We start from the raw sequence: 23,641 nt of genomic DNA on the forward strand, positions 1-23,641 counted from the left end.
TAAAGCTTTATCTCTTTTTGGTGATTGTTTGCATTATTAAAGTGAGGAATACGACTTTGTCGTCATGCATGTGATTGTCTGCGTCGTTAAGTGAGGGAATCCACTTTATCATCATTATGCAATACATAATGGAGCTCGAGCAAAGCAAAAGTAGTCTTATTCCATCGATGGTTTGTTTGACTTAAAAAACAATTCTATTATTCCTCTCAAAATCAATCTCTAACATTTTTATTTTTTACATTACATTAATTACTTTTTATTACTATTTAAATAAAAAAATTATTACAAAACAAATTTTTATTTTCACATTTTTGTACAAAACATTCATTTTTATTTTTTTATTTTAATTTTTCACATCAATCAAATCTATTACAGTTTCAATCTACTTCATTTTTCAAGTCCTTTAGCAAACACACCCTAAAAAACATTAGGCAAAAGCAGGTTAAGTGTTATTTACACCGTGACAGGAAGACCCAAGTTCTTGAAGTGACATAAGAAACGCAAAAATAACTTATAGAGTTACTCAATTTATGTTCTTCACGACCTAAAAGAATCAGGCTGTGAGACCCATTTACAATAGACAATCCAAAATGCAAGACTCACCTATCCAAACCCCTCGGTTTTTTTTTTTTTTTTTAAAAAAAAAATTATTAACAAGTAGGCCTCGTACTTCCAATGAGCAAAGCATTCACACATTTATCCACTAGTAAAATTTCTCATAAGCATCCGGGATTCACATAGATAGATACATGAGCTTTCTCAAGGCTCAACCAGAGTATGATTTATCATGACATTGACCATTAAACAAACGCCATCACCATAGCCCAAGTTATTCAACCAAAATCATGGCCTGTCAACACATCCATGACTCCACATTCAGCAACAAATAAATACCAACTTGGTGATAAGGACTGGCTCTTGGCTGGACAGAACAAGAAAGAGGTAGGTTTAGCCACCAAGGAAGCTGCAACTGGCAAGTGAGAACTAAGTACCAAACATTATTATCCTTTTGGACCAAAAAGTACAAAACTAGAACACAGCCTAATGGATTAGAGGAAACCTCGGCTGAGATGATGCTCTATGCAATGAACATGGATCATCACCTAGGGAAAGAATAATAGGTCCCAAGTTGAAGGAAAAGTAGAGGGGCTACACACAGGGTAGACGATGATCCAGGGATGTTAGAAGAGAGATATATGGGCAATACCATGTAACCACAAATGAGAATATGCAAGCTCTGAAACCTGATGGTTCTGTAATGGAAAGAGGAGCACTATATTTACTTTTAAGCAATGGGAAAAATAGCAAATGGAAAAACTGTAAGGTTTAGCAATATAGTGCTTAATTCAAGTTAGCATAGCCGGGTAGGAAAAACTGTACCATAGAGTACTGATGCACGGAAAAAGGGAAATGCGAGGCACCCTTTGCTAATTACATACAGTAAACTAAGACATTAAGCAACTTTTTACAATAAACAAAGATTGTTTCAAACAAGAAACAGAAATACCAAGCATTAACCACGAACATCCTTTTCTCCACAAGAAACCAGATGGCAAAACATGCTCAGAGCTACAAGGCTCAATATCGAAGACCCTCATTAAAGATTGAGTGGCCTTCACTCCTGGACTTGTCAGCCTGCGGAACAAGAGAAAAAATACATTAAACCAGCAGCTCCCAAAAGCATTAGTCATTAATTGCAGGAACACACACGCATTTGCATCATTTACCAATATAGTCTCAAAAGCATGTATAAATATACTATTTTCCTTAACGGTTATGGCTGATGAGAATACCTTGTTAATAATATGCTGAAACTGTTCTGTCCCGTTCTCAGCAATATATTTCTCTGCAGCAGTAAGAATGTCATCTGGCTTACTGAAGGCGTCCTTCTTCCTTGGGACATACCAGATGTTTACAGTCTGTGGATTGATGAAGAAAGGTCTCACGTAATGCTCATATACATATGCAGCACCACTGAAGTATGGGATAACCAACCAGCAGATCAAGATTAGCTTTGCATATGGCCAGATAGGAATCCTGCCACATAAATTTAGAAATTACAGCAAAAGCTAAGTAATCCCTAACAGCTCCACACAAAAATCATAAGAAGCAGTACTGTTTTTTCATTTATAAGATTTGAACCTAAGACATTTCCCCAATTCGACCCCACCGCTTAACCATCTGCACCAAGGGCCATAGGCTACACAACCACATGCGAAATCTGTGAATTAAAAGACTTGGATGAATTGCAAATTCCCATCCTAAATTATGAGGTCTGCAATGTCCACCTTAAGCTTTAAACTTAATACCCTTAAGCTATGAGGTCAATTACCATGTGATTGTCTATGATCACATGATAAACATGTGAAAATTAAGGTTAAGAATGACAAGAATTGAAATGAACAGCCAGGTAACTTTGCAACTAATCACATAATTCAGGGGGTTGATCTCAAATTTAAAGTATGTGGAACATTGCAAATGACCTTAAGAGTTTAGGGTGGGAAAACACAATTTAGCACAAAACATTTCAAATGCTCAATACAACCCCCTACATATTAAAGTTTACTTTCCATATAATGACAGCCGCCCAAGTGTCTAAGGAGTCTCACAGGTTATCAATATACCTTCTACTGCAACACTCTGAAGCAGTAGTTCTATTAAAGAGTTCTATAAAACTGCCAAAATTACGTGAAACAACACAACAACCTAAAGCCAAGTAAACTTCAGGAGGGTTCCTTTGTATTTTCAGAAATCTTGTAAAGGAACCATGTTCGATAGTGTTGAATGGAACACAGCTCGGAGAAAATTAACACTAAGATAGCTAATGGCCAGATGCACCAAATTCAAAACCCATATTTTTCATAAGTTAGCAAAATTAATACAGAGTGTTTCCGAACAGCAATTGCTTCCAAAATAACAAAGCAACTGCGTGTAAACCCTATTATATTGCTGCTCACCATTCAAGGACTTTGGCTAGAGTGAGCTCGAAGAGCGTGATCATGGAGTACAGAACCCAATAAGTAAGCCATTGCTGATCATCGACAGGAGATTTGGTCTCGATTGCCCGAACTGAGGCGTATCTGTTGAATAACCCAAACCACAGCAGCCATGAATACACTTACTACAAATATAAAACCACCCATCACAGAAAATCATAAGCTAAGCAAAAAAAAAATTAAGGGATGCCAGAGATTATAGTCGATTTTAAAAAAAAAAAACAAAAAAGAAAAAAGAAAAAAAGAAAAAAAAAAAACAAAGAATTTAAGGAAAAGAATCAGAATCCCACTTACAGAGGATAAACAAGGCTAACCACAGGCCTGCGAATCAAACCAATGAATCAAATTAGTGAAAATTTTCAGTGCCTTTGTTTGCATAAGCAAAGTTTTCAAATAAAAGAAACTTATTAAGCGATTAACTACTACAGCATATATCTCTCATAAACCCAACAAAAAAAATTGGGTAAAAGAGCGAAGGAGGAAGACATACCAGGCAAGAATATCAAAGTTTTTGAGAACCACCTTCAAGAAACTTGCAGTTCCAGCCCCAGATCCCATCTCTCCCTCCCTCTCCCTCTCTCTCTCTCTGTCTGATACCTCAATGCGTCTTCTTCCTAAGTTGTTATCTCAAATCTCTTCCCAAAGCAGCCAAAGGTTCACTCTTTGTCTACTTCAAATCAGGTTAAAGTGGAATTGCATTGGTAAAGACGGAAAAGAGTGTTAGTACGTGTGCGCTGCGCGCGCGTGTCAGAAACCAGACAAGTGGGTGAAAAGCAAAAGCTGTTGTACTAATTACCAATGGAGTTGGGGGCATCGTGGCGACAATCTATGGAAGTTGTTGATCCGTAGAATCAGCACCGACATTGTGCGGCTGATATTTTGTTTTTCATATATTTTCAATTATGTCTACGTGTATAGTTCAATCGGCCGTAGATTATATCTCATATAATAGTAGTTACTAGTTCGAATTTTCCTCCCCTTTCCTTATGTGGACATGTCAAAAGAAAAAAAAAAAAATGTTGAAACCTATTCAAGCTTTTAAAAACATAATATTTAAAAAACCAATTACTCTCTTTTTGGACAAGGAAAAGTAAGGCAATGGAAATATGGAATGAAAAAAATGAGTGGAACGGTACGATAGAAGATTTGATTAATATGAGAGAAAAAAGTAAAAATATTTTGTATAAAAAAGTGAAAAAATTTGTTTTATAGTGATTTTTTTATTTGAATAGTAATAACAAGTTATTGATGTGATACAAAAAGTAAGAATGCTAGAGTTAATTTTAAGAAGAATTTTTTGGGAATGAGGCTTGGTCCGGTCCAGTCTCTTGGCAAACACATTCTAGAATAACTCATATGGTTTGAATTTGCATTTTAATATCTTTACAAGCCGAATGAAGAAACTAGCATAAAATTTGTATTTAGATATTTAAAAATGGATCGAGATTTATTATAATTTGTTGATTGAATTATAGCCTACTGCCGTCCTTCATAAGAGGACACCAATGAACCCACCTGCCCAGGGAACAAGATCATCTTCAGTTCATTTGAATTGGATAATATCTAGTTAATTATATTTGAAGAGTATTTTTGTCTTTTCATTTTTTGATAGGACAAAAATACTTCTCCAATATAACTAACTGAATATTATCTAATTCAAATGCACTGGAAAGAATCCTATTCCCTGCCCAGCAGGTGTTTGGGTGACCGGCAAGCGTCACTGTTAAGGCCCCCCTATCTCTATTGCCTATTAGGATTGATTGCAATTAGAACAAGCAATTACAGGAGATCGGTCCTTTTAAAATGGTTCAATGGAGCAGTTAACTTTTCATGAGTCAAACCACCATTTTTGGAACCTTTCTCTGATTGCAGTGCATTGGTGACCAACCGCCACCTGCTTTGGCCAGAAATCAAGCATCACCCAGTTGACCCAGTTCACCTCAGAACGGTATACTAATCACTACTTATCCATATTGATACACAACCCTCCAAATGGGCATAACCAATTAATCAAAAACACGGAGAGGAAATGCACAGCTACAGATTAGCGAGGAGGACAAAAGTCAAATGTTTCGAGTGCCATCTTCCCCAGTACAATTGCTACCACTAAGTTGAAATTCCTTCGTTGCTGTTGCCTGCTGCCTGAGAAGTTCCGACGGCCAAGAATCCGCCGGAGTTGGGTACCTAGCATGTGGTTTGCTCACATTTGAGTTGGGCTTAGATGTCAGCTGGGAAACATCAGGCAACGGATAAGCTTGGGGATCTGGACCAATGGGGAGGACAAAGACGGCGGATGCTTGCTGCAATGAGGGTTCTACAGCAGGCAATCTCAGACAGTCTCCCGGAAAATGTGATGTCAATTCTGGTTGCTGAAATTCAGGAGGTGATACATTTAGGTCAGGTTTAGACTGGGCCACCCTCGCTTTTAGCTCACTCTGCAGTTTCTCAATCTGATTTTCTAGGGCAGAATTCTCCTCCCTTAGCTCATTCTTCTCGATGCTCACCTGTTCAAGACAACTTAAACTAGGATCAGCAATTCAACGCATTTTCATACAAAAAGGAGAATGGATCAGGGGTCCGCTCAATGTAACAAGCAGGAGAAAATGACAATTTTCTAGCTTGCTTTCATGGAAGAAATTCTGCTGCTACCATTTAAGCTGGATAACCTCACACATGGGAGAAGACTATTTACCAGAGATCAGTAAAAGAGTGTTAAGAGCCTTACGTAGTTAGATTCAGACAAGAGAGATTCGTTCTCCTTTTTGAGACACTCAATCTGGCCTATCAAGTCTTTCAATAGTCGAGTAGCTTCACACAATGTAGAGGCCTTTCCAGTGTTCTGCTGGGTCAGTTCTGCACAAGATCCACATCATCTTGAAAATGACCACTGTTTATAAAGTCAAAGCCAAAAAGCTAATCAAGATTATTAGGTTGCTTGATTAAACATGTTGACCAGTGGACTTCTATGAATCTAAAACATGAGTAGGTGGCTGAGTAATCTCGTCATTAAACGAAAGGAAGTTACCGAGTGCACTGGCCAGGTCTAGAAAAAGCTCGTTCAAATGCTCACGCTTCAATCTTTCCCTCTCAGCCTTCTGTATTCTTTTAGGAACTTTCCCCTTATTCTTTTTGCCAGGACAAGTCCTGCACCACAAACAACTTTAAGGCAATCTAACAAGGTGCCCGAGCGATTTTTCACCCACATTTAAAATCCATGTGAAGCTACTTCGATGTATTATCTCAAGAAATTAACATGCACCGGTTATGGCCAGAATTAATGTTGCTAAGAAGAAGTTCTGAGCATTTAGCATCTGTAAGTTGCATCAGCATTAGCAGAAACTGCTAACTATTAGTATTGATGCATGTAGGAATATGCCCAAAATTAGATGCCTGCCAATGCAGAACAATGCATCCTAGTATAACTCAAGTGGGCTTCCTCAACTAAACTATTAAAGTACGGAATGCATAGACTAGGAATTACATACAAAGAACATGGAAAGAAAAAGGAAAAAAAAATTACTCCCCCCATCTAGTAGACAAAGATAAAACATCCTAAAAAACAAGGATGTTTGTAGCCTCATATTAACAGTATGAACTAGGGCTCGACATGAAAAGGCGAATATAAAAGTTCGGATCAATCACGAAAACAATGTAAGCGAACATAACATCATAGATTCATAGAAACCCCATTTCTGGAAAGAATTCCAGTCAACCACTTAAAGTGATTCATCTGTTTATCTTCTTACTTCCTTGACAAGAACGATATATAGTTATTTACAGCAAACTAATTCAAGCCCATATGTGTTCATTGTCTCCTTTTTCCAATTGAAGTTTATTTAAAAGCTATAAACCACCTACAACCATTTAAAAGGTATATTGAAAATTTCCGTGCAGCATTTTGCACATTAACGGACTCAAAAATTTCTTAAAACTATAAAATCAATCATTCATTAAATTTTACAACTGGACTCTAACTCAAATGGCACCTCCTCTACCTGTAAAAATGGTGTGGTGGTTGACCTCATAGAATCAAAATCCACTAGGTGCATGTGTAACTACCAATCAAAGAATTGCATTTTACACCATTTGTTCATAGGCGCAGGCCTGTGGAAGCGCCACAAAGTCATGACATCATCCGCCTACACTCTTTATTGGTTTCCACAGCTTCAAATTTTGCAATTAAGTGGCATTACAATCAACTGTATCTTGTCTCTTGTAAAACATTCTTTTAAAAGGGTAATTTTTAGTTTCAGGTACATTAGTTCATACTAAAGAAAATCAAACCAGCCCCAATTAATCTGTAACTCAAGCATTGAATTTGAGATACTCTGCTTTTATTACAAGATATCTTAGTGGCAGATAAATACTCAACCATCCAGCATCAAACTTAGGATCTATGAGCAATTACCTATTCATAGAATCCTCCACCACCACATTGACCTTGTCAACCAATGCGCTGTGAGCTTCCGAGTCCATGCTCGTCTCGATGAATTAAACGCCAGCGGAGAATTCCTTAAGAATAAAAAACAAAACCAATTCAAACTTTCTTTTTTTATAATAGCAGATAACCAAATAGAAAGGAGACAATAATATAATCACAATTAGGCTTGTTTTTTCCACGCTTCAGCATTCCATAGTAGCTGCATCAAACAATTATCTAGAAATGGAAACTTTGTTCATTTCCCAAACATTGGTGTTTCTTAATTCAAGCAGCTTCTATCTGACTGCCAACAAAACTACGTTTATTTATTTATGGGGAAAAAGAAAAGAACTTTAAATTTTTTTTGGACAAAAAGAAAAGAACCCATTAGAGGGATGCCCAAGACTTGGGTTAGTTCAAATTTGACTAATTCTTGGGAACCAAGAACATCTTTCACTTTCCTGTACTTTTCCACCAATTTCATAGCAACCAAAACAAAAACAGGGCATTGCTAAAACCAAAAAACCGAAATCACAAACTAACCCACCCAATAAAACCAAAAGCAAAGCAAAGAAAACAAAGGAAGCACATTAAAAACCATTGATTAAACAAGAGGCCAAAGAGAGAACCCACAAAATATTGATACCTCCAGATCAAAAGCCCAGCAGCAACCCAACCAACCCAGCCACAGACAGTTCCTGAAGAAAGCGGTTTCTGACAAACCTTAAGAAATGCAAAAACGAAGAACAGGGGAAAAAAAAAAAAAAAAACACAGGGGAATCGTATAATTGACGATGAAATTTAGGGCTTTTAGAGAGAGAGAGAGAGAGAGAGAAATCCAAACGCGTGCTTCGTATAGTACGGAGAAGGAGAGTGGGAGAGCGGCGGGGACAGTAGAAGAAGGCACACAAGAGCGCGTGGCGAGCAGGTGCCACCCACTTGGGTGCATTGTACGGGAACGTGTGAGTCCGCCACGTGATTTCTCCTTTGTCTCTGTATGGCTCCGTGTTTTTCCACGTCATGCACCCATGACATGACATGATTCCAAACTAAGATTCTTCATAATATATATATATATATATATATATATATAATCTTGATATTTTTTTTAATTAATATAAAACTATATATATATTTTAATAAGAATTGATCAAATGGTTGGCTAAAATTGTTATAAAAAAATAATAATTTTCAAAAATTATAGTATCAATATTTATTACTTTTTAAAATAAAGTAAATGATGATAAAATAGAGAGTGAAATGAGAATAGGATAATAATTAATAAAAATGAAAATTTATTATTGCGACTGAAAGCTAATAGGGAGCATGTTTCCACAACGGATGGGGGCCACCGCCACGAGGGGCGTGTGGCATCCACGAATGGGCATAGGTATCTTAACTTGTAGTACTGGTGAAAGGGAGAAGCTACTCCATTCCAATCTTTTGTACTGCACATTTATTTCTACCAACAAGCGCGTGCCATCCACGAGGCCGCATTCCAAAAGCGACTCATTCTTCTAATCCCTAAAATTCAAAGGCCATGTCATCCAAATGGACATTGAAGGTAAAGGATCGAAATCTCCTAAAATAAATTTTAATTGTTTATTTTATTTTATTTAAGTGTTTAAAATAAATTATGTTTCAACATTTAATAAGAAAAATTTAATGAGAAAATTACTCTCAATGAATTTAATAAAAGAAAATTTTAGAAAATCTCAATCCTGATTACAACTGGTTCCACTTTATTTATTTTTTCTTTTTCCTGATTTTTTTTTTTCTAATTAGATTTTTGTTTGTTTGGAATGAGATTACAGTGTATTTTTAAGAGATTTTAGATGTTTGAAATTGTTCATTTTAAAAAAAAAAAAAACCTTATTTTTACCTTTTCGAATCGTAAATGCTATTTCAAACAATCTGTTTTTAGCAACTAGATTTAAAATCACACTTTTTGTCTATGAAATCACAATGCCAAACGCACCCTTAATCATATATAAGTTTAGGTTTTTTTTTTTTTTTTTTTTTTTGGGTAGTGATGGTTAATAATTTTCACACTGCTAAAACAATAAAAAATTATATTTCTAGGATTAATTTTTCAAGGTTTAAACCAAAAAAAAAATAAAATTGATAAGACTTTTTTCCATAAACAATTGTAATCTACTTGATGTAAAACTCACTCACACACATAATTATTGAAATGAAAGAGGGAAAAGATTGATGCAAGAATGGGGAGATTGACTGATATTACGACCATCAATGACTAAATTTGTATATTTACATAGACATGTCCAAAATGAGAGAGATCCAATAAGCCTATGAAATATGTTTTTTTTTGTTATCTTTATCATCTTTGGAATATCTTGGATTCATGAGCAGCCAAGTTGAAACCTGCGAACCTTCATTCTTCCATCCAATGCAAGAGCCAGCACATCATATTCCTCTACATACCAGAGCTCGGATACCACTGCCTGAATTACATATATCCACAGACCAAACATTAGAAGAGTTAAATCAATCAGTTTGCAAAAGCTGACAGTGTAGCCTTGCCAAAAGTCTAAAAGTTCGGCTAAAGATACTGTAACTTTTACTACAAGTTTATTGATATAACAATTCATGTGACATTTACCATGTCAGCTACTAAACAATAAAATTTACATGATTTGGTAATGCATATTGCTACATGCTTAATTTTTTTTTTTTCCACTATTAAGATACTGTCAAGTGAGTTTTGTATGGGAGTAGTAAAATTAGGGTTGGCAATTTTTGACACGACCCGAAACTAATATGCGAATAGAATTGTCACCCCTAAGTAAAACCCGTAGTACCCCAAGCATTTTTCCTCTAAATGATGTTCAAAGGTCAATACTTTCAAGCAATTCTACCCCTGGGTTGATTTCTTAAAAAAGAAGAAAAGAAAAAGGATTTCCAAAACAGAGAAGTACCAACAGGCAACAGCCTTTTCAGATAAGTTATACAAAAGGTCCCACCGACCCAAATGGAAAAGATAAAAAATTGAGATGTCAATTTTGGGTATCACTAATCTGAATATTGAGGTTTTTCTCCATTAAGCTGCTCCCAAAAGTGTGCTAGACTCTACAAGAATAATTTCTATAGGCTGCTGCAGGTAAAAGTGAAAGTTGATAGGTGATCACAAGAAAGCTGCACTTCGACATTCTTGTCAACAAGGTGCCTTAAAAAGTGAATGTATCCTACTTTATGAAAAGTTCGTTTGATTCATCTCTGAAGATGCAAAGGAAGTGCCATGTGAGCCTTGTATTCACTATCACCAAATTCTTACCCTCAATAAAGGTGCTTGATATAAAACAATTATCTTATGCAGACACCTTCTACTTCTTTTTGTTACTATAATAATTTTTTCAGTTCCACACTTGAGCATCAAAGCATGTAGGACAAAGTTACAACTTAATTTCACAAGAAGGATCATACAGTCCCAATGTTATTGTATGCCATTATACCATAAAAAGTTTTCCTTTGCTTTTTGAATGACATGCCACATTCAAAAAGGACACATCACATGACTAACAAGTGAAGGTTGCTAATGCCAGGGCACAATGCATGGTCACATGAAATGATTTTTTCAAATGTATGGACATATTCCCATCTAATCTCATCTTCTAACACGAGTAAAAACAGAAATTGACAAAACATTAGTACTGAATGCTACTAAAACAAAAAGCCCAAGTTCAACTACAACCATGTAACCAAAAACTTTTAAATTTTAAATACTACCATAATTGAACATAACAACTTACCTCAAATCCTCGGATTTTATTGTTTAGGCGAGCAACTAGATCATGGAAAAATTGAACTTCGCCTGAAGTTTTATGCATCTCCTAAATAGGACAACAGTCACAAGAGTAGATATTAGAACCAAGTATATTAAAAAAAAATTAAAGCTGCAATTCATCTTAACATGAGAAACAACAAATGTTCCTTAACTTCTGATTTGGAAGAGGTGATCAAAATGCGACATTTGAACACTCATAAAACTTCTTACAAGCAACAAAGTCATGATCACATCCACAATTTATTAATAGTCATCCAAGACCAGTAATCTCAGGCCTCGTGAAAGGTGTATTGCATGGGCACTAAAATGCCTTGATATCTATTGGAGTTTTTATGTTATCACAAGTTGACATGAAGAATATATCGTATGAAAAGCATTTGTTTCTACACAATTCTTCTAAAGCTAGTGCCAAAAGTTACTTCTTGACTTCCGAGACAACAGAAGCATGTACTTTTCAACTGGTTTTCATTGCCACTTTTTAAAAATTGTGAGTGATTTCAAGCAGTAACTTGATCACACATAAGATGCAACAAAGTTAGAGATATGGTGTACTACCATTGATGATGCTGTAGGGTGTCCTAGAAGCCTTGCAAATGATGTGTGAAGAATAGCAGCATCATACTGTAGCATAAAATAACTGCAGATTAGCAAATGATAATAAGCACATACTTATCATTTCTTATATAATCATTCTACTTGAGGAACGCCAGCTACACAGTTTGAATCTACCAATGATATTGAGTAAGGAACCAATAAGGCCAGGACATGAAGATAGGACCCACCACACAGAAATGAGATCCAACATAGGATATATCAGCATCTCTTTATTCTTAACATAAACTAACATAATTAGATGCACATATCATCAGTCAATGTATTCTATAAAAACACCATGTGGTGCTGGACCTGAAAAGGTTTACCATCTGGGAGGCCATACAGCTCAATATGCTTTTCTGAAAGGTGCCTTCAATAACATGTCAAATTTTCGAGATTTGAAATCCCTGTTACTTTCCTAGGGGCCTCTTCCTTCTCTCCAGATATAAAAAATGAAAGGATAGAAATCAAGTCCATGGGGGGCATACAAAGGAGACCCAAAAAGAATTTCGAACTTCTTCCAAGCAAGGGAAATGTGAAACTTATGAGAGAGGTCTATTCGAACTTCTGGGGGCCGTGGCCTCCTTAGACCCCAACCATGGCATGCAGAGGTCTGATGAAGACATTCACATGATTCAAATATTGCAATCCAATACTAGGAGTTGAAGTGCTGCGTGAGCCATTCATACCTCAAGCCATTGATTTCCTTCACTTCAACTTCTAAGAATTCAACAAGAATAAAGAGATTCATTTGGTTCTTACAAGTTGCTTTTGTGGCGCATGTGGCAATGCAGTCCTCAGCTTGGCACGAATGGCTATGGGATCTGTCCCAGAAATTACCTACATTAAAGACTAAACCATTAATATGAAGTGGTGATGCACATTATTATTGTATTTCTTACAAAAAATTGTCAATGTAATGATTCACAATAAATTCTGCAGATAATAATACTGCTTAAGAATTTCTGAGACACATGGAGTGGTTACCATATACAAGGTTCTTCCCCACCCGGTTGGTCTCCCTAACCAATAATTAACCAATCTGACAGTGACAACCATCCACTTACAGGAACAGAAGCTTGTAAGATGAAAATTCAAGGTTTAAGTTTACGGGCTTGAATGATAAAAGTAAAGCTTCAGTGAAAACATGCACAATAGATAAACCTTCATTGCAATGCACATTGAGATATATGTAATTTTTAACAATGCAGATCATATCTCATCTATACATACAATAAGAGGTAAGGAAAAGCAAATGAGCATATAAAAGTTATCAAGAATAACCTGCCAACATCCCAGAAGCACTCCAGTTGAAGTCAAAACCACCCTGTCTAAAACAATTTTTAAAGGGCAAAGAACATCTGCAACTGCATGAACAGCGCTTGCTTCAGCTTCTATCTGAGAAACCAAACAAAAGGTTCAAGAATTAAATCTGTACTCCAAAAAGAAGAATTATGTGCACATAAAATCGCTCTAAAAGGCAGTTTACCTCAGCTTCGTTAGCAGGAACAGGTGCAATATGATGTGAGGCATGAAACATGCTAAAATGGTACAAACTGGAGTTCTGAAACCAGATTGCTAAACAAATACAAATAAGAATGCCAACAAAATAAGGCAACAAGCTCAAATCATAATTTTCTAAGAAATGTGAATTATATCAACTAAACCAAATTGTAATAGTTTAAAAGCAACGAATAACAAACTGATAACAACACAAATGTGAAGAAGTACGCAAGTTAAAAGCTTACCTTTATCAAAGTATGGATTAAATATATGTTTTACAGCCTCCCTGTCCCAAGCAAGCATGTATGGATTTAAAAAGGAAAGAAGAGAAAATTACTATATAAAACCTAAGAAGATTAAGGTGCTAAAATATGAAAAATAAGGAAAGGTGTAATATTTAATATATTCTTCCCAACAGATGCTTGAGTATCACAATTTTGGAATCAATACTTGAGTATCTTGTTGTGAAGGTCAAATTTCTATTTCACATCCAAAACCATCAGAACTGCAACTATTAGTCTCATTAAAGGCTTAAAAACCCACAATTCAAAGATTCAATTTAGCAAAACTAAGGACTTAGATTAATCATTTTATGAGTTCTCGAATTAGAATTTAAAAAGTCATCATGATTTGATGAGTTTTAACCATCTATTTCACATGCCTTTTATAGATGACACAAAACCCATTGAGAATTTTTTTTAAGGACACAAAACATGTAAATTTGATGGCCATAACTCATTAAATCATGGAAATTCTTTGCACAATTAATCCTGTCAATGGGATCCATCAATTACTAGGCCATTATGTTTGCAGCTAGATAATAAATCATTCAGTTAAGTTGATTTTTCACCAAAAATTTTAATTCAGCCGATTCGAATGTGGGCCAAACCTTTTCTGAGAGTAAGCCACCGAGGATGACAAGTGAAGCTATTGGCAATTGGCAAACAACATTCCTAGACTGAGAAGCATGGTGTCTCTACTGGTCATACTTCATGCCATATGATCAATTAATCAGAAGATAGAAGGCCATATATTAGAGACCACCTTCTAATAACTGACAATGCGAGAATCAATAAGATTGGATAAGTTTAGCCGTTTCAACTTCTATGAATGTTGGGATGAGCCTTAAGAATGTTTCAAAAATCATTCAAAAACCCCAAGGGGTTGGCTTAAGTGGTGGAGGCCTTGGTCTTGAGGTATCATCCCTTCAAAGTCCAAGGTTCAATACCTCATGGGTGCAAACAATCATTTGGGGCCACACCCTCTGGTGAAAAGCCAGCAATTTAACTAGTTCCGTGTAGGAAAACTTTCGAGGGTGCGCAAGACCGGGGTTTACTCTGCAGAGGTGGGTCCAAAGGGCTCTACCTTGGAGAGGTTCCCCGACATAAAAAAAAAAAAAAAAAAAAAAAAAAAAAAAAAAAAAAAAAATCATTCAAGTTAGACTGTTAACCTTTGGTCATGAAGATTTTTGGAATGTCTCACAAATCATTCAAACAAATGGGAGCTTGAATTTAATATGACTGCACCCAAGTAGAGGAAAGGTGACCATTGATTTTTTTAGTTTACAATAATTCTAAAATTAAAAACTCCAGATGTTTACTTCACTAAAAATCTCAAACATATGAATTTAACATATAAGGAACTACAACAAATTGCAACAGCATGGACTATGAAAATAAATGCTTACGAGATGTGCACCGAGTATGCTGTGCTGAGATACAAAACATTAGCTCGTACAGGAGGGTTTGCTGCCTAGACACACGCACACACAAAAGAGGTAAGCCATCATTGCCACTCGATCAAAGATTAAATTAATTATGCTAGCTCAGTATGTAAATGGAACAACTTAATTATAGTCTCATACTTTAAGTACAGGTGTTACAGATCCATCCTTCAAAGTGAAAATATCCGAAAGCGACAACGACTGAGATGTTTCACCCTGTTTAAGAAAAGCCGCCCCATTCTCATCTAAATCCCTCTCCATCTTATCATACAATTTCGACCTTAGATGCCCATTAGTAATTGCAGAACCTGATGCAAGTTTATCCCAAGTTAGCATTACCCCACTAATCTACCACCACATATTATAATAATCAAACAGCTTCTAGATAATCTAGAATAAACACAGCAGTGAGCTAAGTTCTAGCTATGCACCCAAACCGAAATTCGCATAAAATTATAATTTTTTAACAAGGATTAGCCGGTAAATCCACGAATATATGCAGAAAATCAGTAGAAGCGAATTTTATAATATATCTAGCAGTGAGCTTCAACTTACATGCATAAAATTAAGACTAAAAAGGATTAGCGGGTAAATTCATTGTTTTTGTACAAAAATCTCACAACAAAGCACCGTTAAATTAATGGGTCTTTCCTATTTGAGATTTCACTTACGGTGTTTAAGAGAATTTCGGATTTTGAATCTTGAAACAATGCCACAAACATTAAATTCAGTCCCAAGATTCCCAAACAGGGGCAGAAGAAAAAGGAATTAGGAGCAGTACCTGAAGACGAAGAAGAAGGTGGGGTTTGGTCATGGGAGGAGTTGCGGACGGCCATTTGGAACAGAGCGTAGAAGATGCAGGCGGAGGTGACCCAGATCAGAGCTACGCGTTTTGAGTGACTCCACCGATACCCGTTCGGAGCCCTTGGCGTCACCATTCTCCCACGTTATGATTAAGCGTAAATACATTGCTGTTAAAGTCCTAAACTACAGAACAGAGGCATTGGTCAAAATCCTCAACTCTTAACCCAATAATTATCTAATACAAATAAAACGATAAATTGTATATATTCAAAGATTAATCAATTTCTCAATAGTTTAGGACAATTTTTTTAGTTTAAAAATTACAAATCTAGATTTATATATTGTTCTTATTTTTTTTTTTTTTTATCATGATTCAGACCATACAATGTTATAGTATATTTTGACATACTACGTTTTCATTCAAACAAAGATGCATTTTAAGGGTGTTTGGCTTTGTGATTTCGCACATCAAATGCGCCTTTTTAAACAAAATTGCAGAAAGTATCCTATTTAAAAGTGCATTAGAAAAAAGTTGTGATTTGAAAGCATAAAAAAATCTCCGTCCCTGTCTTCGTGCAATAAGCAATTGACTCAATGTGACAATGTGTGTATGTTTTTTTTTTTTTTTTTTTTTTTTATAAGTATGATTTTGAAGGTCGAACCATACTTTTACGGAACATTTAACTTTTTTTCCTTTAGAAAACCACGTTTTTATTAATTGTATTTTGAAATCGTTGTTTTCTTTTTCAAGCCACATGGTTTTACTACTAAACCAAACAAAAACTTCATTAATTGTGTTTGCTAATGTGTTTTTAGAGGGTTTTCTTTTTTTCCTTTCACGTAGCAAGCGGACTGCTTTTAATACCCAATGTTGGGTGGGTGCTTGGATGGACTTTGGGCCTAGGTTTTGTATGCCACACAATCAGCCAGTAAATGACTATTTTGGATGAGATTTTGCTTAGGTAACTTAAAAAACAAATTATAGCATATTTGTTGCAGTCTTTTTCACCGATGAGATTTAATTTCAAGTTTTTCACGAAAAATAGAGAAATATTAAGATTAAATTTAGACCGTTAATTAAATTACAACACACACAGATAGACTGTAATTTTTATTTTATTTTTTAATTTTTTTACAGCACGTAAACCGAAAATGTACCCAATTGGGAGGGACAAGCATGTCCGAAGATGAGCATGCAGAAGCCACCATTTGGGGTGGATGTGTTGGTGGGTCTTGAGCTATTTTGGGGTAGATGTGATGGTGGGACTAAACCTAATTACTTTCAATTTTCATCCTAACAACCAACTTGTACGCTGAATGCCAGTAGCCAGTAGGCAGTAGGCAGGCACATGGTTGTGCAACTTTATCTGCCATCCAAAAACCAGTGGGGGTGGGGGGAGGGATTAATAGATTTTCTGGGCCCAAACAACCAAATCAGAAGGGAATTAAGAGATTTAATGGGCCAAATTAATAGAATCTCTTGGTTCTTTGTATGTATTAACCAACCTTTTACAATATATATATATATATATATATATATATATATATATATATATATATATATAGATATCCAATGCAGTTGCCGACTTGCTTGTTCACCAGCCAGAAGAATACATGGCTTGCAGGGTGTGTCTAATCATGCTATTTTTGGGACACAAGGTTGTGTTGCAGGGACCATTGGGTTGTATGATATGGATTCACATCCATGTGCAACATGTGTTCAACCAACACTATTTCTATTGGATGATGATGGTGTAACACCATTCTCCCAGACAAATACAACAAGACAATAAATGGCATAAATGTGCTTGTCATGCAGGTAGATTATTGAGGAATGGATGAGTTTAGCTTCCCTTTATGTGTAAAAAATAAACGGTAAAAATTGTCTCCATACCAAAAGAAAAAAAAAAGAAAAGATTTTTCTCTCGATCATTTCTTCTCAACTGTTTACTGAAATGCGATAAAGACATTTTACTGATGAGATTAATATCATAGGAGTTCATGACAAGAGGGGCTTAGACGTTAAACCATAGCGTGACTTAGTCTCATCCGAACACCAACGAAACCTAATTTGGTTTACTTACACTAATCAGACATGAAAATTTTCATTGCAGAAATTGAACACATGTCCTTGTGTTTTACCTAACTACATGAAAATTGCCTTGACGCTGACCTATGAACCACCTGTACGTACTCTTGATAGTTAAATGATATTAATATATTAGTTTGACATACAACTATTTTAATCCTCCCTTTTGCTACAAATAGAGCACAATATATGAAATATTTAACTAAAAATATGAGTAACTTGTGTTGTCGAGTTCAAGGACATCGACTTTAATATCATTACTATAAGTCATTTGATAAAAAATAGTGACTTTAATTTAAAATTTTTGTAGAAAAAATATGACATTAGTCTATTGATAGATACCCAGATGTAGACAGAGGTACTACATTGAATGTACTTTAGAAGTGTTAGGACCAAAATTTTCAATTTGAAACATGAAAAATTAGATTGACAATAAATGGACATTTAAAGGGACCAATTTTTAGTATATCTTTTTCTTTTTCTTTTTAATTTATTTTTTTTCTTTTTATATGAACAAGAACAAGCAACTCGACAACTTCTACCAAATAACTGCCTTATAGTTGGGTGGGTCAATCATATAATAAATTTAAAGTTTGAGTTTGTTTTAAATTACACCCACAAGAAAATAATGACAACATAAATATCTCATACCAAATTATTGAATCTCGATATACATTGAATCTCTATTTATTTATTTGAAAAAAATAAAATTTTCATTCATAATTGTGGTTGCTTTAAAGAAACAATAATATTACAAATACAATGAGGAATTTCTTCCATCCAAATCTCATTTATAATAGTTTTATTTGTTTGTTGGGCTAATATATGTGCCACCGCATTAGCTTCTCTATTAATATGACCAATTTGCCATCTATGCATCGAATCTAGCACCGCACGTATATTTTGCCATTGTCTGTCCAAAGCGGCTTCAATTTCGTTCTGTGCACATCACGTATATTTGAAGGGCATCCCATTCCATAAAAATATTATGTAGTCTCAAATCCCTACTAAATTTAGCCGCATTAAAAATCTGCCAAAGCCTCTACTACCACCGGTTGTAAATGCCCAAGAATTGTTAGGCCACGAGCTGCATTTATATGCCCCTCGAAATCCCTTATCACAATGCCTATGCCTATTCGCCCCATAACGATATATGTTGTAGCGTCCCAATTCACCTTATATGTACCTCTATTAATTAACACTAATTAAACTCACTCAAACTATATTTAACATCTCTCTGGGTACTAAAAAAATCCATTACTTTGAATGTCCAAGTAAAATTTTAATACAAAAAAAATCACAAAAATAAGGAGATGTTCATCAAACTATGTTTATTTGTCAAGATTGTTTCACACATTTTTTTAGTTATTTTGCAAGTTTTTTAAATGTCAAAAATCACTTCTGATTAAGACAAAAGTAATATTACTCCTCACACTTATGTCATACAAGTTGACTATGACATATTTTAAATAGCTTAATTTTTTTTTTTTTTTAAAGTATGTAATATGAAAAGCCACATAAAATACATTACATTAGTGGTGTGAAATGAATATAAAAAGTCACATTATTCCAAAATTAGCGGAATGATTTAAAATTATACATTATGTGAGAAAAGAGTAATGCTATTCTTCGTACACATTTCATATTAACTGATATAATATACTTTAAGTGATTAACATGTAAAGTGACTTAGAACATGTTATATTAGTCTATACAAAAATAGTGTAATAAATAAATATAAAGAATAATATTATTCATGAGTAAAATATTAAGATAATTTAGAAGAATGATCTGCTGTCATATCACAACTATGGAGATGGCTGTTGGGAATACTTGGGCAATGATTTTTAATAACGGATATTATATATATAGTTAATTGGGAAAGTTTCGTAAGAGATGGGGATTAGTTAATTTAGTTTAATATGGTTGATTTATTTATTAATAAAGTTGTGTAAAACTTATGGAATCTACGAAGCAGGTATTTTGAATTTTACAATGTGAGTACACCTGTCAGACTCTCTTTTTACATGCCGTATCATCATTAAGAAGCCCGTAGGACACGACCACTTTTATAGTTTATTTTTATTGTTTGCTGGGCATTAGAAAAAGAAAATATATATATATATATATATATATATATATATATATAAAAAACCACCCACACCCATAACTTGAATTTAACTCTTCCTTGATTGCCCAACCCAGGTGATTACAAGACCCTGCCAGATATACTTATATACAACAAGATGTAATTACAATATATAGAGAAGGAGTAGAGAAAAAATAACAAGGAAAATTAACTGTTAATGACAAAAAAGCTATGTGAATCTACAAATTGATGTACGTTAATAGTTTTATAATTAAATTTTATTATTAATGACTGACATAGTAAGTAATACGTAAACCGTTACGTTAGTTTTGTAAAAAATTTATAAGATGTATTACGTTGCTTTTTCGTGTGAGTTGTGATGTAATTCATTTTCCCTTGCTTGTGATCTAAGCTACTTCTTAGATTCCAACTTACCCTTCACTTCATCGATGGATGCCATGTACATTACACTCTTATTTTACTTACTTGGTGGTGTGATAATATTTACTAGCCTTGATTAAAAAAATTAAGGGATGATAAGATATTATCACGTCAGTCTAATAAAATAATAATTAGGATGAAGATATTATATTTAACATTTAGGAGCTATGATTCCTAAAAAGTGAATAAACCAATACCTCCAACTCTAATCATGACTTTTGTTTTTGATAAGTAGCTCTAATCATGATATATACAAATTATAGGATTGTGACACATGTCCTTTGTGTCCCGATGTGGGACACGTGTTACAATTGAGTAACGAACTTAATTTCAAATTGAAATCGAACTAAAGCAAAACCCTACAAAGTATATGTATACGAGCATATATATATATATATAGAGAGAGAGAGAGAGAGAGAGAGAGAGAGATGTAATAGGGTGTTAAAAAAAGAAGGTCCAACAATTGTGAAATGCCAACTAGAAAGTAGTCTTAAAAACATGTTGAAGGGAGACAGTAAACAAGTTGGACCATGGGAACTGCAGATTCCACATCTTTTCCCCTCACTGAGACCCAATCATTCAATGTGCCCATGAAAATGGTGGCCCAGCGAATGAACGGTGTAGATTAATGAGCTGATGGGGCCATCTGGGAGGTGGGGTCATCAACACCCACCACCGATTTCTCTATGGTGCCAGCAACTGCACCATAAGAAAAGATGGGGAATGATCCACCTGTTTGTCAGTGACATTGTACATTGGTTTGGGCAATGACCAGCAGCCCGGTCCCACCACCTGAGCCAACACCTGGAACTGATAAGGTCTGGACCCCACCCTTCTATTAACCCCATCTCTCTCTCCTTCAATCTTAATCATTGATGCTGTAAACCTTCTTCACATTCATCAAAAAAAATATATATGTATATATATATATACAAAGTGTAAATTTTGAACACCCTTTCTCACTGCACCAGATGCCAGGTAGGCAGAACTTAGGAGACTTACCCTAGGATGCAAACAGGTCATTTTCTCCAACATAAAAAGCATAAAATTACAAAGTAACAGCTTTGGAGAAAAAAGAAAAAACAAACAACCAAAGATTGATTGCACAAACAATGATGATAAGATATCGTCTTGTAAAAAACCCAAATGCCACTTTTAGCCAAAAAAATAAAAACCCATGTTATATATATATATATATATATAGAGAGAGAGAGAGAGAGAGAGAGAGAGAAAAAAAAAAAAAAGAGAGGGAGAGAGATTGTGTCTTCCCCAAACCCTAAAAACCTCATATTAATCACACAAGAAAAAAAAATTTGGGAAATAAATAAAAACTCAAATTTTTAAGAGCAATCAAGCCTCACGTGTGTTACACATCAAACTAGTACACATGTGATGTGGGGGTGGGGGTGGGGGAGGGGGGGGGGGGGGGGTGATGAATGATGATAGTCTATGAATGGTGGCTAGTTGTGTCGTGCCGGTCATCGCCGCCGCCGCCACCGTGATGCGAATGGGAACCGCTCGCCTGCGACTCTGATATACTTGTACCGGAAATAGGCCGATAAGGATTGAACCCAGCAAGCATATTCAAGTGGCCTTCGCTCATACTATTACCACCCCCACTGCCACCACCGCCGCCACCGCCGCCAATTCCTGAGGCTAGTTGTTGGCCAGGCATTAGGGCCACCGGGGGAGGGAAATTCATGAAATGTAACCCACTTGACATGGTGCCCCTATACAAAGCAGCAGCGCTGTTGTTAACGGAAGGAAACGTCCATATAGGGTCACCGCTCATAACCTGGTTATTGGAATTAGCAACCATCCAAAAATTGGCCGGAATCTGACCGTGGCTCGCCGGAATTGCCCCGGTGCTCGACTGCATCAAGTAGCTACCCATTTGGTGCTGCGACATTAAGTCCTGCTGCTCCGGCCTCCGCTTCCTCCCTCCTCCCATGCTCTCCTCCGTCGTCTCTGACAAGTCCAAAGATGACGTGGCGTCGCGCAACTCTTGCTTCGCTTGTAGCATGGAGTTCATGCCGCCGGAAGACTGAAAATTGAGGAGCGTCGACGTGCCGCTGTCGGAGGATAATCCGATACCGGGAAACAAGCTCCGTCGGCTTTGTTGCTGCATCGAGTAATTGGGACTGAAGTAGGAGGATCTTAGTTGGGAGGGAACGGACATGCTGGAGCCGGAGCTCCGGAGAGATATATTCAGAGACGTGAAGTTGGCGGGGATGGTGCCGGTGCCAGTGGCGGCGATCACAGCCGGCTCGGCTTGCTGGAGCAGCCACTCGATGGTCTCGCCGTCGGACTTGTGACCCAGTTCGCGCGTGAGCTGGAAGACCCTAGCGGCGCAGAGTGCCGGCATTCGGATACGGCGGCCTCTGCCGTCGACCTTGGTGTGTCGGTCCTTGGTAGAAGCTCTCTTCGGGGGTGGCTTCTTGGAGGGTTCTGCGGAGGCGCTTCCGCCGCCAGCGGTTTGGATGGCGTTGGGTTCGACGGGGCAGATGGCAAGGGAAGGGTATCCGGAGGAGGTGGAACATGGGTCGTCTTCCTTCTTCTCTAGCAATTGGAATGGGAAATTAGGGCGGTGGAGCTCATCACCTCCTTCCATGATCGCATGGAAATAGGTGCCGGGGGTGGACTTGAAAAGAGTAGTAATGGTTTTTGATGAAAGGATTGTGAGTGAGTGAGTGAGTGAGTGAGGGTTTAATTTAATCTTATGGTGGGTCTCTGTCTCTGTCTCTCTCTCTCTCTCTTACGCTCTGGCTAGCTAGCCTATATATATATCTATCTTCTATATATATATATATATATATATATATAAGAGTAGAGTAGGGTGTGTTTTTCTTTTGCTGGAATTAATTTGTTTGAGAATTTTTCATGGGAGGAGTAGAGAGAGAGGATAAGGAAGGGAGGAGGGCAAGCTTTAAGCAACAAAGATAATGAGTGGGAATTATATGGGTGAGCTTTAAAAAGCATAAATTTTTTTAGAAAAAGAAATTGCTTTTTCATTAATTTTGTATTTCTTTTAGAGAAATAATTAGTTTTTTTTTTTTTTGGGGGGGGGAAAATATCTGGGATTTTTATTTTTTGGTGAATGAAGGAAGGGGGAGGTTCCTTTTTATTCTGTGGTTGGACAGCCCCTTTGGTTCAGACTCCACGTGAGGTGCTCTTTTT

General features: G+C 36.2%; 4 protein-coding genes across 5 annotated transcripts; all 4 read right to left on the minus strand.

The window, feature by feature from the left end:
* Window positions 1–1,309: 1,309 nt before the first annotated feature.
* On the minus strand, window positions 1,310–3,719 carry HVA22A (HVA22 homolog A). Its single transcript, XM_059588243.2, has 5 exons — window positions 3,487–3,719; window positions 3,291–3,317; window positions 2,958–3,080; window positions 1,794–2,037; window positions 1,310–1,635 (listed from the first exon to the last, which is right to left on the minus strand). Exons 1-5 carry the CDS (start codon window positions 3,552–3,554, stop codon window positions 1,579–1,581), a joined length of 519 nt encoding a protein of 172 aa, XP_059444226.2. The 5' UTR covers window positions 3,555–3,719; the 3' UTR covers window positions 1,310–1,578.
* Window positions 3,720–4,919: 1,200 nt separating this feature from the next.
* Window positions 4,920–8,266, minus strand: PYE (basic helix-loop-helix (bHLH) DNA-binding superfamily protein). Of its 2 annotated transcripts, none has more exons than XM_059588745.2 (5): window positions 8,050–8,266; window positions 7,405–7,508; window positions 6,022–6,140; window positions 5,722–5,849; window positions 4,920–5,500 (listed from the first exon to the last, which is right to left on the minus strand). In XM_059588745.2, exons 2-5 carry the CDS (start codon window positions 7,470–7,472, stop codon window positions 5,060–5,062), a joined length of 756 nt encoding a protein of 251 aa, XP_059444728.1. In that variant the 5' UTR covers window positions 7,473–7,508; window positions 8,050–8,266; the 3' UTR covers window positions 4,920–5,059. The 2 variants fall into 2 exon arrangements, with proteins under 2 accessions (XP_059444728.1, XP_059444726.1); XM_059588743.2 differs by having other exon boundaries at window positions 8,063–8,265.
* Window positions 8,267–9,639: 1,373 nt separating this feature from the next.
* On the minus strand, window positions 9,640–16,022 carry LOC132176533 (uncharacterized). Its single transcript, XM_059588771.2, has 10 exons — window positions 15,823–16,022; window positions 15,183–15,349; window positions 15,006–15,070; window positions 13,564–13,604; window positions 13,305–13,393; window positions 13,100–13,213; window positions 12,578–12,655; window positions 11,777–11,842; window positions 11,187–11,267; window positions 9,640–9,881 (listed from the first exon to the last, which is right to left on the minus strand). Exons 1-10 carry the CDS (start codon window positions 15,977–15,979, stop codon window positions 9,780–9,782), a joined length of 960 nt encoding a protein of 319 aa, XP_059444754.2. The 5' UTR covers window positions 15,980–16,022; the 3' UTR covers window positions 9,640–9,779.
* Window positions 16,023–21,707: 5,685 nt separating this feature from the next.
* TCP14 (TEOSINTE BRANCHED, cycloidea and PCF (TCP) 14) lies at window positions 21,708–23,392 on the minus strand. The gene has a single exon (XM_059587181.2). The coding sequence runs from the start codon at window positions 23,073–23,075 to the stop codon at window positions 21,912–21,914; it is 1,164 nt and encodes a 387-aa protein (XP_059443164.1). The 5' UTR covers window positions 23,076–23,392; the 3' UTR covers window positions 21,708–21,911.
* Window positions 23,393–23,641: the final 249 nt, after the last annotated feature.

Source organism: Corylus avellana, chromosome 3 (assembly GCF_965113065.1).
Source record: "Corylus avellana chromosome 3, dhCorAvel1.hap1.2, whole genome shotgun sequence".
NCBI lineage: Eukaryota > Viridiplantae > Streptophyta > Magnoliopsida > Fagales > Betulaceae > Corylus > Corylus avellana.

Coding starts and splice junctions, on each gene's coding strand:
- PYE (XM_059588745.2), bottom strand. CDS start 7,472: ATGGACTCGGAAGCTCACAGCGCATTGGTTGACAAGGTCAATGTGGTG. Junction 5,850..6,021: donor AGACCTGGCCAGTGCACTCG/GTAACTTCCTTT, acceptor GATCTTGTGCAG/AACTGACCCAGCAGAACACT. Junction 5,501..5,721: donor TCTTGTCTGAATCTAACTAC/GTAAGGCTCTTA, acceptor TGTCTTGAACAG/GTGAGCATCGAGAAGAATGA.
- TCP14 (XM_059587181.2), bottom strand. CDS start 23,075: ATGGAAGGAGGTGATGAGCTCCACCGCCCTAATTTCCCATTCCAATTG.
- LOC132176533 (XM_059588771.2), bottom strand. CDS start 15,979: ATGGTGACGCCAAGGGCTCCGAACGGGTATCGGTGGAGTCACTCAAAA. Junction 15,071..15,182: donor CTGTAACACCTGTACTTAAA/GTATGAGACTAT, acceptor GCGTGTGTCTAG/GCAGCAAACCCTCCTGTACG. Junction 13,605..15,005: donor GCATACTCGGTGCACATCTC/GTAAGCATTTAT, acceptor TGCTTGGGACAG/GGAGGCTGTAAAACATATAT.
- HVA22A (XM_059588243.2), bottom strand. CDS start 3,554: ATGGGATCTGGGGCTGGAACTGCAAGTTTCTTGAAGGTGGTTCTCAAA. Junction 3,318..3,486: donor AACTTTGATATTCTTGCCTG/GTATGTCTTCCT, acceptor TTTGATTCGCAG/GCCTGTGGTTAGCCTTGTTT. Junction 1,636..1,793: donor TTCAGCATATTATTAACAAG/GTATTCTCATCA, acceptor CTTGTTCCGCAG/GCTGACAAGTCCAGGAGTGA.